The sequence below is a fragment of the Dermacentor andersoni genome, chromosome 11, assembly GCF_023375885.2.
Source record: "Dermacentor andersoni chromosome 11, qqDerAnde1_hic_scaffold, whole genome shotgun sequence".
NCBI classification, from domain to species: Eukaryota; Metazoa; Arthropoda; class Arachnida; order Ixodida; family Ixodidae; genus Dermacentor; species Dermacentor andersoni.
This window is the reverse complement of record NC_092824.1, coordinates 18,986,037-19,001,069: the sequence shown is the minus strand read 5'-3', so window position 1 is coordinate 19,001,069 and position 15,033 is coordinate 18,986,037. Positions and strand designations below refer to the sequence as shown.

At 46.5% G+C, this 15,033-nt stretch overlaps 1 protein-coding gene across 4 annotated transcripts in view; it reads left to right on the top strand.

Annotated features, from left to right (window-relative positions):
- Positions 1-15,033, top strand: part of LOC126517550 (uncharacterized) — a 138,415-nt gene that overhangs the window by 90,168 nt on the left and 33,214 nt on the right. For all 4 annotated transcript variants that reach the window (XR_011891276.1, XM_055064562.1, XM_055064561.1 and 1 more), the window contains exons 2-3: positions 2,365-2,519; positions 5,519-5,601. Coding sequence is in view for 3 of the 4 variants with exons in the window: in XM_055064562.1 (XP_054920537.1) it covers positions 2,365-2,519; positions 5,519-5,601 (238 nt within the window). In the remaining variant the exon portion in view is untranslated. The remainder of the gene's footprint in view (positions 1-2,364; positions 2,520-5,518; positions 5,602-15,033) is intronic.

The following is a 15,033-nucleotide window of genomic DNA, read 5'->3' as shown; positions in this document are numbered from 1 at the left end:
ACAAAGCGTGCCTAAGCTGGAGGCAGTCTATCCAGCAAAATCCGAAGCAATGGCAGTTGCTGTATAACTACCAGAGATTCTAAATAAAAGTGTATTCGACGATAAGGCGTGTCGCTAGATGGCCGGAATGCTGCTCGCATTACCATTACGGTCATGTGGATACGTGTGCTGCCGGAATTTTTCTTATGCGGTTACCATTATTGGGAACTTCATGCACCTTCAGGCGACTATCTGCCTTTGTAACAGTTTTCCCGCCAACTTGGGTCACATTGTAGTCCGTAGTCTCATTGGTACAGGATCGAGCGGCCGTATTCACGGAACGGAGTTAGAAAATAATTGCTGAAGCATAAGCATTTCGACTTGTTGGTTCATTACTTTAGCGAAAACAACGAAAATTAACACGACGGGAAAAAGCGGCAGACAACGGCGCTAACTAACAACAAAGGTTTATTCTCTCAAGCGGCCTCCATAGGTACCATTTTGCAAGGAAAACAGAAAAAAATGTGAAGGACGCATGCGTGAAAAAAAATAATGTAATCGCTCCGATAAATACATTCTTTGGAAGGATTGAAATTGAAGGAAAGCTTACACAAGGATTGCCACTCTTATGGATGTGTCGAATTTCGCTCGCTGCGCATGTTACATTGGCCATGTGTGACTAGGTGGTGCCACCTCTTCAATGAGCCTCTCTCGCACAAACTTAGCATACTGGGTACGCGCCACCGGGTATATGTCGCTGTTCAATAAACCTCTTTGAAGTCAACTTGTGTTACTAGGTATGTCTTACTAAGTGCGTACAAGTATTCAATGAAAAAAACAGGCCTTTGAGATTTATCCGGTGCTGGGCGTAATAGAACCCGTGTAATAAATATTCAGAGAATTTTGTCGGAATATGCATTATCACGCTGTAGTGGCGGGGACGAAAAACGAAGCGCGAAAATTTTGAGGCAAGAATTTATTTATTCACTGGGCGAACATCAGCCCACAAAAAAAATGACCCTGAAAAATCGACGAAGCAATAAGCACGATCGTCGAAGCTCAGAGGTACGGTTCATGTATAGCTGCTTCATGGATCAGCTGTCAAGCGTCAAATTTTCATAGCGCTTCCATCAATTGCACTTCTTCCGGCGCACGTTCTTTTTGGTGCAGAATTTGCGCTGGCGCTCTGTTAATCGCAATAAGCCTTGCACTGTGTCATGCAGTGTCAGTTCGAATAACCATTCGCTGTTAATACAAGCGGAGCAAACGACTACCGACAAGAACACAGCATTTGTTGCGGAGTCGGCGCACCCCTACCGTAAAGTGGGGCGGCTATTTTGTCCTCCTCTCTCCTGCTTGCGTTTCAGAGCTTACTTGTAGCTTTGTCTAAATCTTTTCACCTTGGTGCTGGCTAATAGCTGAATTGAAGGGCGGAGCGTTTGTCTTTTATAGCAGCTAGCTGCACAGCGCGCTCTTTAAGTGCTGCAGTATTAAAATGTGGAAGTGTCGGTGGATTGTACCTCTTCTGTGTGTGACTGTTATTGTGCTCCCCATTACATGATTGCTCACAATTCATGGATGTTTTATTGTGTTAAACGTTACTGTCATAAACGCCAATAAAGTCAAAATGAAGGAGTGGCTGAGAGGTAACGCTTCCAACTGTCAGAGTTTGGAATCCCGCTGGAGTTCTGCGGAGCTTTTTTTTTTTTCCTTCGCTTTATTTTTTGCAAGCATCTCGGAAAAGAATTTGCTGCTTACCTCGGCGGACATCAGAAAGCTAGCGCAGGGATAGAATAAAGAGTTTGCCTTAAAAAGAAAACGTAGTCTGCAGTATTGCAAAACACCATTAGGAGAAAAGGTGCCATTTCAAAAATCACCCATTCATGTGGGTGCACTCGATAAAACACCCTTTTCTATTCTAAGATGGCGAGGGATAGACACAACAAAACCTCTTAAGGGTTGAACTTTCCGTAAGGGTTCAATTTTTCAAAGTGTGTTGGCTTGCTCTTCATTGATAGCAGAAATATTTCGCCCCGTGTTCTATCATAGGGAGATGAGCGTTCGTGGCTTCAACTTGAATCGCTGGGCGAATGCTCGGAGCGCGTGCTGTATCTGGAACGAGGCAAAGTCAGTTTTACGTAGCTTTGGCAATGCGACGGATGTGACGCGTTGTTCAGATGTGCCCTGATTGGCTTGGCATTGGCAGACCAGCAAAAAGTCTAGGGACTAGGGAGGAAAATGTTGCCAACGGCCTTGGGGTGCTGGAGTGAGGGTTCCACTAATAACAGGGATCCTATTCCTCCCAGTGCCTGATGAAAATAGAGTTTCTTTCTGCATCTCATTCTCTTTCTAAAGACTTCATTGTCATATGCTGCTGCATTTCAGATGACCAGCATCAGAGAGAGGATGTACATCGTGTCTCGCAATTACAATATCACCACCAGGAATCGCTGCCATTCGGCGGTAAAGACGGCAGCTCTTCGCCACGATACAATTGTGGTTGCCCTGCGAACACATCTCGGAGGCGTCGATGGCCCTCCGTATGTATAAGAGCTCTTCGTCACCAGCAATTCTAAATAATAAAATAGAAGTTGTGCAGACACAACATACGTGTTAAAATCTATGTGAAGCCAAGCCGTAGTCAAGCGGCGTTAACTAAATGCTATAGGACAAACGGCGAGGCACACAAGTGCTTACTTTCGGTGTATGCCGCGTGCAACCTGATCCAAAGCATGTGTTTGCCCAAAACAAATATTCCAGTTACAATGTCGCACATTTTCCAGGCTTATGCACTGAAGCGATTAGGAACTATGCCGAAATGCAACCAGTTTAGGTATATGCGCCATGTCAGACGCCTACGCAGCGATGTTATGGGCGCGAAGCCGATGTGTGATGCTTATCGAGGGAAGAATGGCGACGGCAGGCACGACACATTTGTGTCGTACATTATATACGTAAACACATATGTGTACGACACATACGAGCCGCAAATATACATTTGGGCATTCTGTACCTCTTCTCTCACAGTGGCTCACATCCACGGACTCCGGAGAATTCGCCATATTTGGCAATACACCCAGCGTCATATACGGAATGGCTAAATTTAATTAAATCAAGTGAATCAAGGCCGTGGTTGCTTAGTGGCTATGGTGGTCGGCTGCTGAGCACGAGGTCGCGAGATCGGGTCCCGGTCACGGCGGCCTCATTTCGATAGGGGTGAAATTCGAAAACACCCGTGGTACTTAGATTTAGGTGCGCGTTAAAGAACCCCAGGTGGCCCAAACTTCCGGAGTCCCCCCCTACGAAGTGCCTCATTATCAGATCTTGGTTTTGGTACGTAAAACCCCATAATTTAATTAATGAATTAAGTGAATCAAATGCATTAAGTGAATCAAATGAATCAAGCGACTTGTACATTATATTAAGCTATTTCATTAAGACTTCGTTCTAGTTGAGAATTACCATGCGCCGGCATTATATGTGCAGGTTTTGAAGGGGAATTTATTTCTTAGTTACCCAGATCAAAGATGCGCTTGTTGGCAATGCTTTAAAGTTAGCATACAGGCGGTTGCAAGCTCCTTTGCACCCGCTGTGGTTGCTCAGTGGCTATGGTGTTGGGCTGCTGAGCACGAGGTCGCGGGAACCAATCCCGGCCACGGCGGCCGCATTTCGATGGGTGCGAAATGCGAAAACACCCGTGTACTTAGATTTAGGTGCACGTCAAAGAACCCCAGGTGGTCGAAATTTCCGGAGTCCTCCACTACGGCGTGCCTCATAATCAGAAAGTGGTTTTGGCACGTAAAACCCCATAATTTTTTTTAAGCTCGTTTGCTGGTTCTCGCATTCGGCGCACATATAACCTTTGTATACATCCACAAATACAACTTCGAACATACCGACCGACCCTGCAGCAGACAGCAGCACGCCGAATCAGAGACGATGGTCGAAGAAAACTCCGTTTCTGTAGTATTTTATATTCAGCAAACTTAAAACACTACGCAAAACAAGAGAAGAGCCGAGGGGCTCCATTTTGGTAATCATGACCGCATAAAGCGAACAGACAGTGATGCCGAGGAAAGCCTCGGGGAAATGAGTTGTAGTTGAAATTGAAATGCCGAAAATAATGAATAAAATGGAGAAGAAATTGGACGAAAAGATAACTTCTCGCCGGTGGGAGCCAAACCCACTTATCTCCGCGCATCACGCTTGCGTTGCGGCCACGGCTATCAATCAATCCGGCCACTAAGTTAGGTATTTATGTCTACTAGATCAACCCTAGCCAGCGCCACTCAGAGCCACGGTGGGCAGATGGGGAACATCCTTTCTTGGCCACTGGCGTCACGTACCACGTGATCTTAGGTGAGTAGGCTCGTGCTAATAAACCCTCGCATGCTTCCTAATCGTCATCGCGTAATGCGGAGGTCGTGGGTAAGGCTCCAACCGGCAACAATTATCTGTTTGTCCATTTTCATTTTCCTTTTCGTCACTCCTTTCTACATTTTGATTTCAACTACGCCTACCTTCCCCGATATTTTGCTTAGCTTCATTGTCTGTCGGCTTTGTGGGGACATTATTAACATAATCGAACCCTTCGGTTCCCTTTTTTCGCTCGTTTATCCATAGCGAGGGTCTCGAATCTGGCAGTCTTTATGTCATTAGGTGGTATGCGAGGGTTTATTAGCGACGAGCCTCATCACCTAAGACTGCCTGCTATGTGACGCCATCGGGCAAAAAGAATGATGCTCCACATCTGCCCACCATGACTCTGAGTGGCGCTAGCTAAAGCTCTCATGGCTAGCTCTAGTAAACATAAATACCTAAGTTAGTGGAGGGATTCATAGCTGTCGCCGTAGCACAATTGGTAGTGCAACGCACGCGTAAGGCAGACGTTGTGGGTTATCTTTTCGTCCACCTTCATTTCCCTTTTTTTTCAATCATTTTCTACATTTCAATTACAACTATAGCTAATTTCCTCGCTGCTTTCCTTGCCTTCATTGTACGTTGGCTTTGTGTGGTCATGATTTATGCAAAACAGGCATTCGGAAGCCATATTCAGCTTAAGGGGCAGCCCATGGCAGGCAACGCATAACACCAAAGCGATAGATATACATACAGCAAGCTTTTGTTATAACGAAGTCACTTTATTCGAAACAGCGTCGAGTTTTCCGTGATTCCGATTGCTGTGCATGCGTTTCAGACTAACTTAAATCAAGTGAAGCAGCACCCATCGCTGCTGTGAATGAAATGCGATGCGGAAAATTTGCGCGGGACGGCTCGGCGACGACCCATTGCTCGTTCTTGCACCAACCTGGGGGGCTTTCTGTAAGAGCCCACCTAGCGGACATGTCCATTTGTCCTGCTGCTGAAGGGCTGATTGGCTGGGGGTGACTGTACTTTTTGTGACACGTACCCCAGTCCAGCCAATCATAACTGCAGCAGCAGACGAAATGGACATGTCCACGAGGTGAGCTCTAACAGAAAGTTCTGATTCTTCAAGTTTCTTAGGCATTGCTTTCGTTAACACTTTATTTTCTAACAGGCAAGAATTCAAGAGCGTGTTCACTACCTCAAGAACTGGAACACACAGGAGAGATAATGCAGTAATCTACAAGCTTCATCCACGTAAGTCACGTCCCATTACATGTTGGGGATTCGAACGTTGGAATAATGTGTAAGCTTCATTTAAAAAATCCCAGTTTCATCGAAAGCTGAAGTATTGTTACCAATACCCCAATGTATTAAACAGCTTCACAACGTAAGGCTCCTGATTTATGGGCCGAATTAATTGCAGTAAACATTCATTTACTATTGAATCATAAGCATGGTGCCATCATCTCACTCGATCGCCGTGACCACTCGTTGTGAAAACGCCGGCCGGATAAAGGGGCGCACATCATGGAGGGTGGGTTTCTGCTGCTGCTCCCTGGACCGCATTTCGGAAATTTGTGATTAATACGACGTGAAACACTAGGCGTACGCGAAAACAGCCAGCACGAAGTTGCCGGGTAGCTCGGCTTGCTCTAAACTCTTGCACCCACCGCAGAATACCTCCATGATACAGCGCGAGGGCGGCGTGTGCGATCAACCCTGCACACAGCCATGCGCAGCTACGGACGGACTAAAGAAGGAGACGCCCGCCCTCCTCCGGTAGTACGCACTTTATCATGTCACGGATGGATGGATGGATACTATGAGCGCCCCCTTTGGATTGGGACTTTGGGTTGCACCACCAAGCTTTTGTTATTAAACGGCCTAATGTCCTACCCATGTTGAAAAAAGAAAAAAGGAAAGAAAAAAATCTCAAATAATACCCATTGCGAAATTTTCCGAACCTCTACTGGAAACTTTGTTTTTGTACCCCTCCGTCGTTGGGCGTTTCCCTACGTTTCTTCCACCAGTCTTCCAATCGCCTCTTACTAATCTCTATTGCGGAAAAGTTTACTTTCCCTCTGCTCTCGCTGAACCCAAAAGCTTCTAGGAGGCTCGAGGTGGCTAAACCGACCGCTTGCCAGATATCCTCACATTGTAATAAAACTTCCTCCATTGTTTCCCTACTTTTGCCGCAACAAGCACATGCTTCTTCTTCCTTGTTGTATCTCGCTTTATACGCGCGTGCCCTAAGGCATCCTGATCTCGCTTCGAAAAGCAGTGAGTTTACCTTTGAGTTACTATAAATTGTTTCCTTCCTGATGTTTTTCCTCTTAACTAGTTTCTCATGGCTGGTTTCTTTTCTATAGCCGCAACCCATTAGGTTATCTCAGCCTCTCCGATTTTCCGCTGGACGTTCTTTGTTGCCATGTTGCTCCCCATACAGGTAGAAGCTTCCTAGTTCTTTCCCTGCACTGTGAATAAATGTTTTCCTCTACAAATACCTGAACTCTCCCAAGCCCGTTTACTTTCTTCGATATTTCTCAGTCGTTCTTGATAATCAATTTTACTGTGAGCTTCCCTCACTTCAGAACTCATCCACCCCATATCACCTTGATAAGCTTTTTTTGTAGTCTTGCCGTGAGCGTCCAATGCGACGTGTTCCACTGAGCTCTGGGTTCCATCGAGTCGTGATTTTGCCCCTGATTTCAAGTAAACAACATCATTTCCAAAAGTAAGCCCTGAAACCATTACACCTTTCCACATATCCCGGAGCACCTCCTGTCTATTGTATCCCCATAGCGTTCTGTGTTTCATTATGGCCAAATTTCTCTTCCCGTTTGCTGATAATGTTCTTTACCTGTCTTTCCATTTATCTATTGCCTTCGTTTATCCATATACCAAGGTATCTATATTCTATTACGCGAGGTATTTCCTGGCCCTGTATTTTCACTGCCTGTTCGCTGTTTTCATTGAGTACCACAACACCCGATTTTACGGTCGGCGCGCGGCCACATGGTAGGCGATTTCACCCGCTCTCCCTCACACCCACAGCCTGCGAGACGCAACGCGCTATCGTATCGCACTTGGACTTTATACAGAGTATCACGGCGAAGTTGACGGGGAAAATTTCCATGATCCATGTATTTTCTACAGCATAAAAAGAAATGTGTTCTGTCATAAGGAAGAATATTTTACATTACTGCTACGGAGTGCCAGGAATTCGCGGCATGGGCAGGATGTCGCAACTAAATTATTCCAGGCTATAAAAATTTCCCGCGAGCGTTGTGACAATAGAACCAGCTTATTATTGTTCAGTGCCTGCTTGAGCCAAAACGTATCTTTTGCTATGTGCTTAGATGATTATTTACAATGCTTACCAACTTATGCCTTATTGCTTTTAACTCAAACTCTTCAATAGAGAAGTTTTGGAGCTATTCAAAAATATCGAAATAATTTTCCTCTGACTACAATTGTGTTTATTATAAGTTTCTTGGACCGCAAGGACAGTATGCGAGATTTGAAAACTACCACAAGAATAGACGCTTGTACGCCGCGATACCATGGCCCTCAAACGCCCTACCAATCAAAAAGCGATGCCGCATGCAGATCGAGCACACGTATAAGCCGCACATGAAAATGAGAGGGGATCACGGCCACACTTGTCGTCGCCATTCCTTCAGCATTGGCCGTTGAAAACTTTCTCGCTCTTTACCTATTCGCTTAAGAGTAAAAGTGTCGACAGAGTTTCCAAAATTGTCATGTCCTAGTTATCTTCCGTGGCTACACTTGTTTCATTGCTTCAATAGGCAAGATATCCAGGCAAAATTTGAAGTCAAGGTTATTGGGTTAAATTCACCTCCGTTGTCTAAATCCCACGGATGCGATTATTCTGAATGCAGCAGTAATATTTTGTTTGTATCAGACTTGAGGACACCAATGTAACTGCGCCGTAACGCCTAATCGTGCAGTACTCTTTTCCAAATCCCATGCGACCCCATTGCAACCAATTAAAATTAAACGCAAAGTAGTCGCATTCCGGAAAGAAATGATTTCGATATTCCTCTATATAGACACGTGGACTTGTTTATCTTTTACGGATGACTGCTTTTCACCGGCTAACAAACCTTATCGTTGAGCGCGGGATGTGCCCGCATGTATCGGAAGTTTACCGAATGTTATCGACGGTTGTGTTGTCACCGAAGCTTCTGTAATCGCATTGCATGGGCGACGCGAATTGTGCAGAACTTTCCGGAAGACAGGCGGCCACCATCGATTACTGTGGAACCTTCGATTACTCGCGTATAAAAGCCGACGCGCTTGGTCGGCAGATTGGATTTCGAGGATCGCCGACCATTTTCGCCGCTGTTGTTGTGCTTTTAGTGTAACTTGCTTTTGTGGGCACGATTTTGCCCAATAAAAGGCTAGTATTGTCATTCACCGTTTTACAGCTGTATTATTAACCATCACTACTATGTGACATCTGGTGGAGTTCCTAGTGCGTTCATAAAGCAAACGTCCCCCCTCCCCCCCCAAAGCCGTGATTCAAGCCCGAGCCACGAAGACATCACCATCGTCGCTACGGACCAACGAGCTAGACGCAGGATGCAAGGACTACGCCCGGAGCGCTGACTTTTGCCATAGAAGACGAGGAAGTACGCGGCTACGGCTGTAGCTACAATGACAGCCCCAGTGTCGCCAACATCGATCCTACTGCAGCAGCCCAGGGAGCCACCGACGTTCCACGGTTCAAAATTCAAGGGCCCAGAAAGCTGGCTGGAGACGTATGAGGGGGTCGCTACGTTTAGAAGCCGGAATAGCGACGACAAGCTGCGACATGTCAATTTCGCATTGGAAGACGCCACCAGGACGTGGTTGGAGAATTGAGAAGCCACCTTAACGACGTGGGACCTGCTCCGAAGCGACTTCCTGCAGACATTCACAAGCATCGTGTGCAAAGAGTGAGCCAAGCTCTACTGCAAACCCAAGTACAGCTGCCCAATGAAACCATAGTGATCTTCACGGAGGAGATGGCCGGTCTTTTCCGGGGCGCCGACCCGGAAATGTTGGAGGAGAAGAAGTCCGCTTCCTGATGCGGGGCATCAAGGAAGAACTTATTGCCGGACTGACCCGCAACCACCGCAGATCACAGCTGAGGTTTCTACAGAGGCATCAACAATGGAGAAAACTCTGGTAATGCGCACTAAGCAATATAACCACCACCTGCTCATGCCGCAGTGTGCCATCCAAGGACTGGGTTGTGACGACTTTCAAGAGGCCATCAGGACTATTGTGCACGAAGAATATGCAATATATTGCATTCGTCGCCGCCTCAAGTGGCCTCAATCGCCTGCATCGTCAAAATATTTCAGCGAACGGTCGCAGTTCTTCAAGTGCAACCACAATCACCACCGCCTCAGGTGGAAGCAATGACATACGCCGCCATCGGCCGCCTTCAAGGTTCCCCTGCGTGACTGGGCCAGCGCCCTGCAACGCCACAATTCCGTCGTCCACCGCCGCCACCGCCAGCACGCCCACCCGTCACCCAGCGCAGCTACACGAGCAAGACGGAGATTTGGCGAGCCCCCGACCACCGCGCGCTCTGCTATCACTGTGGCAAAGCCGGCCATTTGTACCGCCGATGCCTACACCACGACTTGGGACTCCGAGGGTTCGCCGTCAACGCGCCGCGTTCACAGCTTGAGGAGCGCCCACGTGACATCGCCGCCTACCTCGCCGCCACTCAGTGGAGCCCCGACGACCGTCCCGTTTGCCGTCAGGAGGCCCGTACCTGCCACCGCAGCGCCGTCCATACACAGGCCCAGCCAGGGGCCGGTCCGTCCGCCCATATTCGGAAAACTAAAAGCAGCAACCAAGAGAGGTGTGGTTGCTGTTTCCCGAACACGCAAAGATCCTCCACCGCCAACGAAGACGCCTAAGAGACGACATAACGACACGCCGTCATGCTGACGAAGCCTGGAAGCAGAGAATGCACCGACTAAAGACGTGATGGCGCGACGTACCAGTCGCATGTAGCCGTGGCCCGACGCCGAGACCTAACTGCAACGCAAGACAAAGAACCACCGACATCGACGCGCTTATCTACGGCCACGCAGTTACCGCCTTAGTGGACACAGGAGCCGACTACTCTATGACGAGTGGACTCATCGCTGCCCACTTGAAGAAAGTTAAAACTGCATGGCAAGGCCTTCAAATCCGGACAGCCGGAGGACACCTAATAAAGCTAACTGGAATCTGCATGGCAAGAATTACGGTTCATGTCCAAGCCTGCCCTACCACGTTCGTTATCCTCCAGCAGTGCTCACGAGACATCATTCTCGGCATGACTTCCTGAACCAACACCGCAGAATCATCGACTTCAAGTCGGAATAAATAACGCTGTCGAAAGACCAAGTGATAACGCTGGAGAGCTGTCGTCGTCACCACGCCTTGAGTGTACTCGAAGATCAAGGGAGCATCCCACCTCACTCCAGCATTGTTATTTCTGTCGGCCGGAAACACCCGCAGACGTAGAAGGCGTCATCGAGGGTGATCAACGTCTACTGCTCGATCGTGACATTTGCGTCGCAAAAAAGGATCACTCGACTGCTTGGAGGAAAAGCGGAAGTGATGGTGACCAACTTCAGCCATGAGTTCAAGCACGTCACCAAAGGCATGACGATCGCATACATCGACGAAATCGAAAAAAAAAACAGCAATGCGTTTGTCCTTTCGGATTCCGCTGCATTTACCCCGACGACCATAGTCATGAACCAGGCTTCGACATAAATCCAAGTCTCCCCGTGAACAAGCAGCAAAAGCTCAGAAATCTTCCCCGACGATACGAAGACTGCTTTTCGACGTCATTGGGTATTCGAAGAACACCAGTTGCAAAGCATGGCACAATAACCAAATAGTGCTCTCGACCAGAGGCCTTACCGAGTTTCCACGCGAGAACGTGAAGCTATAAGGCAACAAGTCGAAAAATGCTGCCTGATGACATCATCCAGTTGTTGAAAATCCCGTGGGCATCTCCTGTAGTTCTGGCGAAGAAAATGGACAGAACACTGCGTTTCCGCGTTGATTAGGATCGACTGAACAAGATCACGAAAAAGGACGTATGCCCCTTCCCACGCATAGACGACGCACTGGATCGGCTCTGCAACGCTAAATACTTCTCCACGATAGATCTCAAGACTGGATGCTGGCAGAAGTTGACGAGAAAGGATCGCAAGACCGCCTTCCTCACGCCAGACGGCCTTTATGAGTTCAAGGTCATGCCATTCATACTGTGCTCGGCGCCTGCAATATTCCAGCGCGTCTTGGACATGGTGTTGGCAGGATTGAAGTGACAGACCTGTTGTGTTTACTTGGATGTTCCGTCATCTTCGCAGAAAATTTGAGGTCTAACTTGGTATAACCTGTGTGTTCACAAACTTACACGGTCAATAATGCTACTATCCTTACTGCGTACAGCCATCTACAAATTTGCTATCGCAATCGGTGCTTCGCCTTTCTGGTGGAACTGGGATATTTTTTGGCCGGCGCTGGGTGCACGCGCGTGGCAGCAGACGACCCCAAGTGGAGTCCGCTGCTGCCACGCATGATGACGTCGCAAAAAGAAAGCTTAATAAAAGATACAATAAATGCTAACGTTATCGTTTTTTTGGTAAATGCACTACGCCTAAATAAATAAAGCATTTATTTTGTGCTGCGTTTTAAAATCGAAAATGACTGTGCGCACCTGCACACGCGTGCACGCAGTGGGAGGACCGTTGTGATTCCTTGTGGCCGTGTGGTGTGTACTGTAGTACTGGATCACTGTGTAATATCGGCGAGTACGAATAACGTTGTCGTTACGAAGCTACAGAAGCTTCGAACGAACTGTGCTGCATCCACGAAACAGCACGACATGTCGCCTCATTTGGACTGTCGGTTTCGAAGAGTCCTGGTAACACAGCGCCGACTGCATATGGTGCCGGCACGGATAATGCATATTGCAGGGTGTGTCATATGTAGCGATTCTTTAAGTTGTGTGTACGCCTTCTGGAAAAGCCGGATGCCTGTTTGGCCTTGGTTTCACGTCGACACACTGCTCACGAGCTCGAAAACGCAGAAGTGGTGCGCGTCGGCATTGACGTCGATGTAGGGTGCATCCACATTTCCAAATCGCTTTGCAAAGTAAGGGCGCCTTTTGTCGATGAGCAAAGTGCATTCAAACATTTCGCGTCGCCTTACGCACGCAGAAGCCTAGTAACGAAAGCCAGGACGTGAAACGCGAATCTAACAGAAAGGCCTGTTCCCGCCTGAAGGCAATGTCAGCAAGTGTCCGTGACGAGTGCCAAGTGACTCACACGAGGCTGGGCGTTGAACAGTGTGTGGAGTGCCGCTGCTTCAGACTGGCCAGGGCCCAACTCGCTTTCATGAACCATTTGAAATGCCCAGTGTATTAGTTGCTATAGATTGTGGTGCAGTGAGACAGCCATTCCATAGCAGCCATGAAAATTACCTGTGGAAGTAATAGTAATGCGACAGGCTTTCGTGGGGATTGTCGTTATGTATCACATGCATCGGAGTGCAATCATTTACATCCTGTGCACGTGTTTAGATAAATGCTTTATCTTCTGAAGATACGGTACAGCACGCGGATCTTGAGTGGATCTTTCACTGTACAGGCTATGCCAAAACCTCTCTACCTTTGTGTGCTTCATTTTTTGCCAACTGTCTTTGCTCTACAAAGAAGGCCAAGTTTCTCTTGTGCGACTTGCAATCAACAGGGGTCAAACACATGTGGTAGAGCATTAGTGGTACAATATCCAATTGGGGGCCATTGTACATGCACCCCTAGGGAATCATTTGCTATGGCAAATACTAACGTAGTGGCATTTTTAAAAAATTTGTATGCCTTAATAATGTTGTTAAAATATAGAAGTATGTCTGCAAATTTAATAAATTTTGAGATTCTGACGTAATTCCTAATGCATGTTGGTACATTATATTATTCCCAACGGACTCCTCAGTATCGCTTTTATTTCTCAGCATTCTCCCACAACAGGTATAGTTCTTTCATCTTTGAAACAAACGAAAGTCCTCCCGCTTTTCAAATCTGGTGACTAAGGCATTTGTAGCTATATATAGATTGATCTCCTTAGCCCCTTATTCAAGTAAAATGTTAGAATACATAGTTTATAAGCATACTGTTGAATTCATTGAATCGCATAATGCCCATGTAAGTTCTAACATGGCTTTTTGCATGGATTTAGTACCATGTCGCAGTCAACTCACGACGTCACTCATGCTTGTGTTTTCTAGCAATGTCAGTCATGATTAATAGCTTGCACTTCATTTGCTTGCTTTTTTTCACATTGCATGGTGTGTGCATATTGTTCTTGTATGTATACCTGAATAAAAAATTCAGTTGCAAGTCAGTGCTCCTGTTGCGTTTTCACTGTCCTTCATACTTTGTGCACTTTTTCTACTCTTCCAAAAATGCACTAACTCGTCCAGCTCTCAGTATGGAAGCTTAAAGTCAGCTGTTAAAATGAGAATCCAACAAACATGGAAACTGTCTGTAGGACAATATCAGTGATTTTACTGTTTGCAACATGCAGTTTGTACATGTTGGTACAAGAAGATTTCAAAGAGATATACAGACTGTTACAGTGTGCAAGGTTGAATGGTCCCGTCCCTGCCATGAATACTGCAATATCATCATAAGTGTGCACAGGTCTTGCACTGCAAGCCAGAGACTTGCTCCAGGGCCTTCTTATTCTATTAAGTGTCAGCTGCTTGCATTCATAACGTGGTTGGCAAATTGCTTACCTATTTCCCATCTAAGTTCCCTGCATTTCATTCTGCTGTATTCATCAAATTATTTTCAGCACCTTTCTTTCAATGACATTAAGGGTTACATTCATTTTGTGTCAAGGTGTTTTCTAATGCACCAAGATTAAAGATTCTGACCAGTTTTCAAAGCTGACGCAATGGCAAAAATATGCTCAGCCATTAAGTGTGCTCATTGAGACACCAGGCACCTCGTCCCACAAAACATCAATCAATTCTATTTTTAGATAAAAGCACATCAGTTCCTTACTTGTCAAGCTACATCTCTAGGCGCCACATGGTCATTCCAAAAAGAAGGTTGCACAAGTATTTAAATGCACTGTTTAAAAGTTTACTGTTAAGACCTGTGTTTCCTTCATTTCAGTTGCAATATGTGAAGTAGGTAGCAAGAGTGTTTAGCTTTAGTGCATCTGCTGTTGACAGAGCTAAGCTGACATGAAGGTGAAAGGGCATCCCTACATATATCAACCCAACGTAAAGGTATGCCTTGATAAAGACATGTTGTGCTGGAAAGGTGAATTAAAGGTCACAGGATTCTCTGGTAATGTAGCACACACAATACACCTGGGATACAATATGCAGATTACTTTGCAATTACTCATTTGCTTTCTTGGTGTTGCATGGCAGGAAAGAAAGCTACAGCGTAAGCATGCGTGCTATAGTGTTATTTATCTTCATAACATCATAAAAAAATTGCAATTCATTGCTCCACCAAAGGCACCATCAGCCAGCTAAGCCATTCTTGACATAGAGCTTCTCAGCCTGGTCTCTACATATGTTAGCTTTGAGAATGTCTTTTCACACAAACTTGTCACAGGAACTCTCGAAAGGAGGTCAAGAACG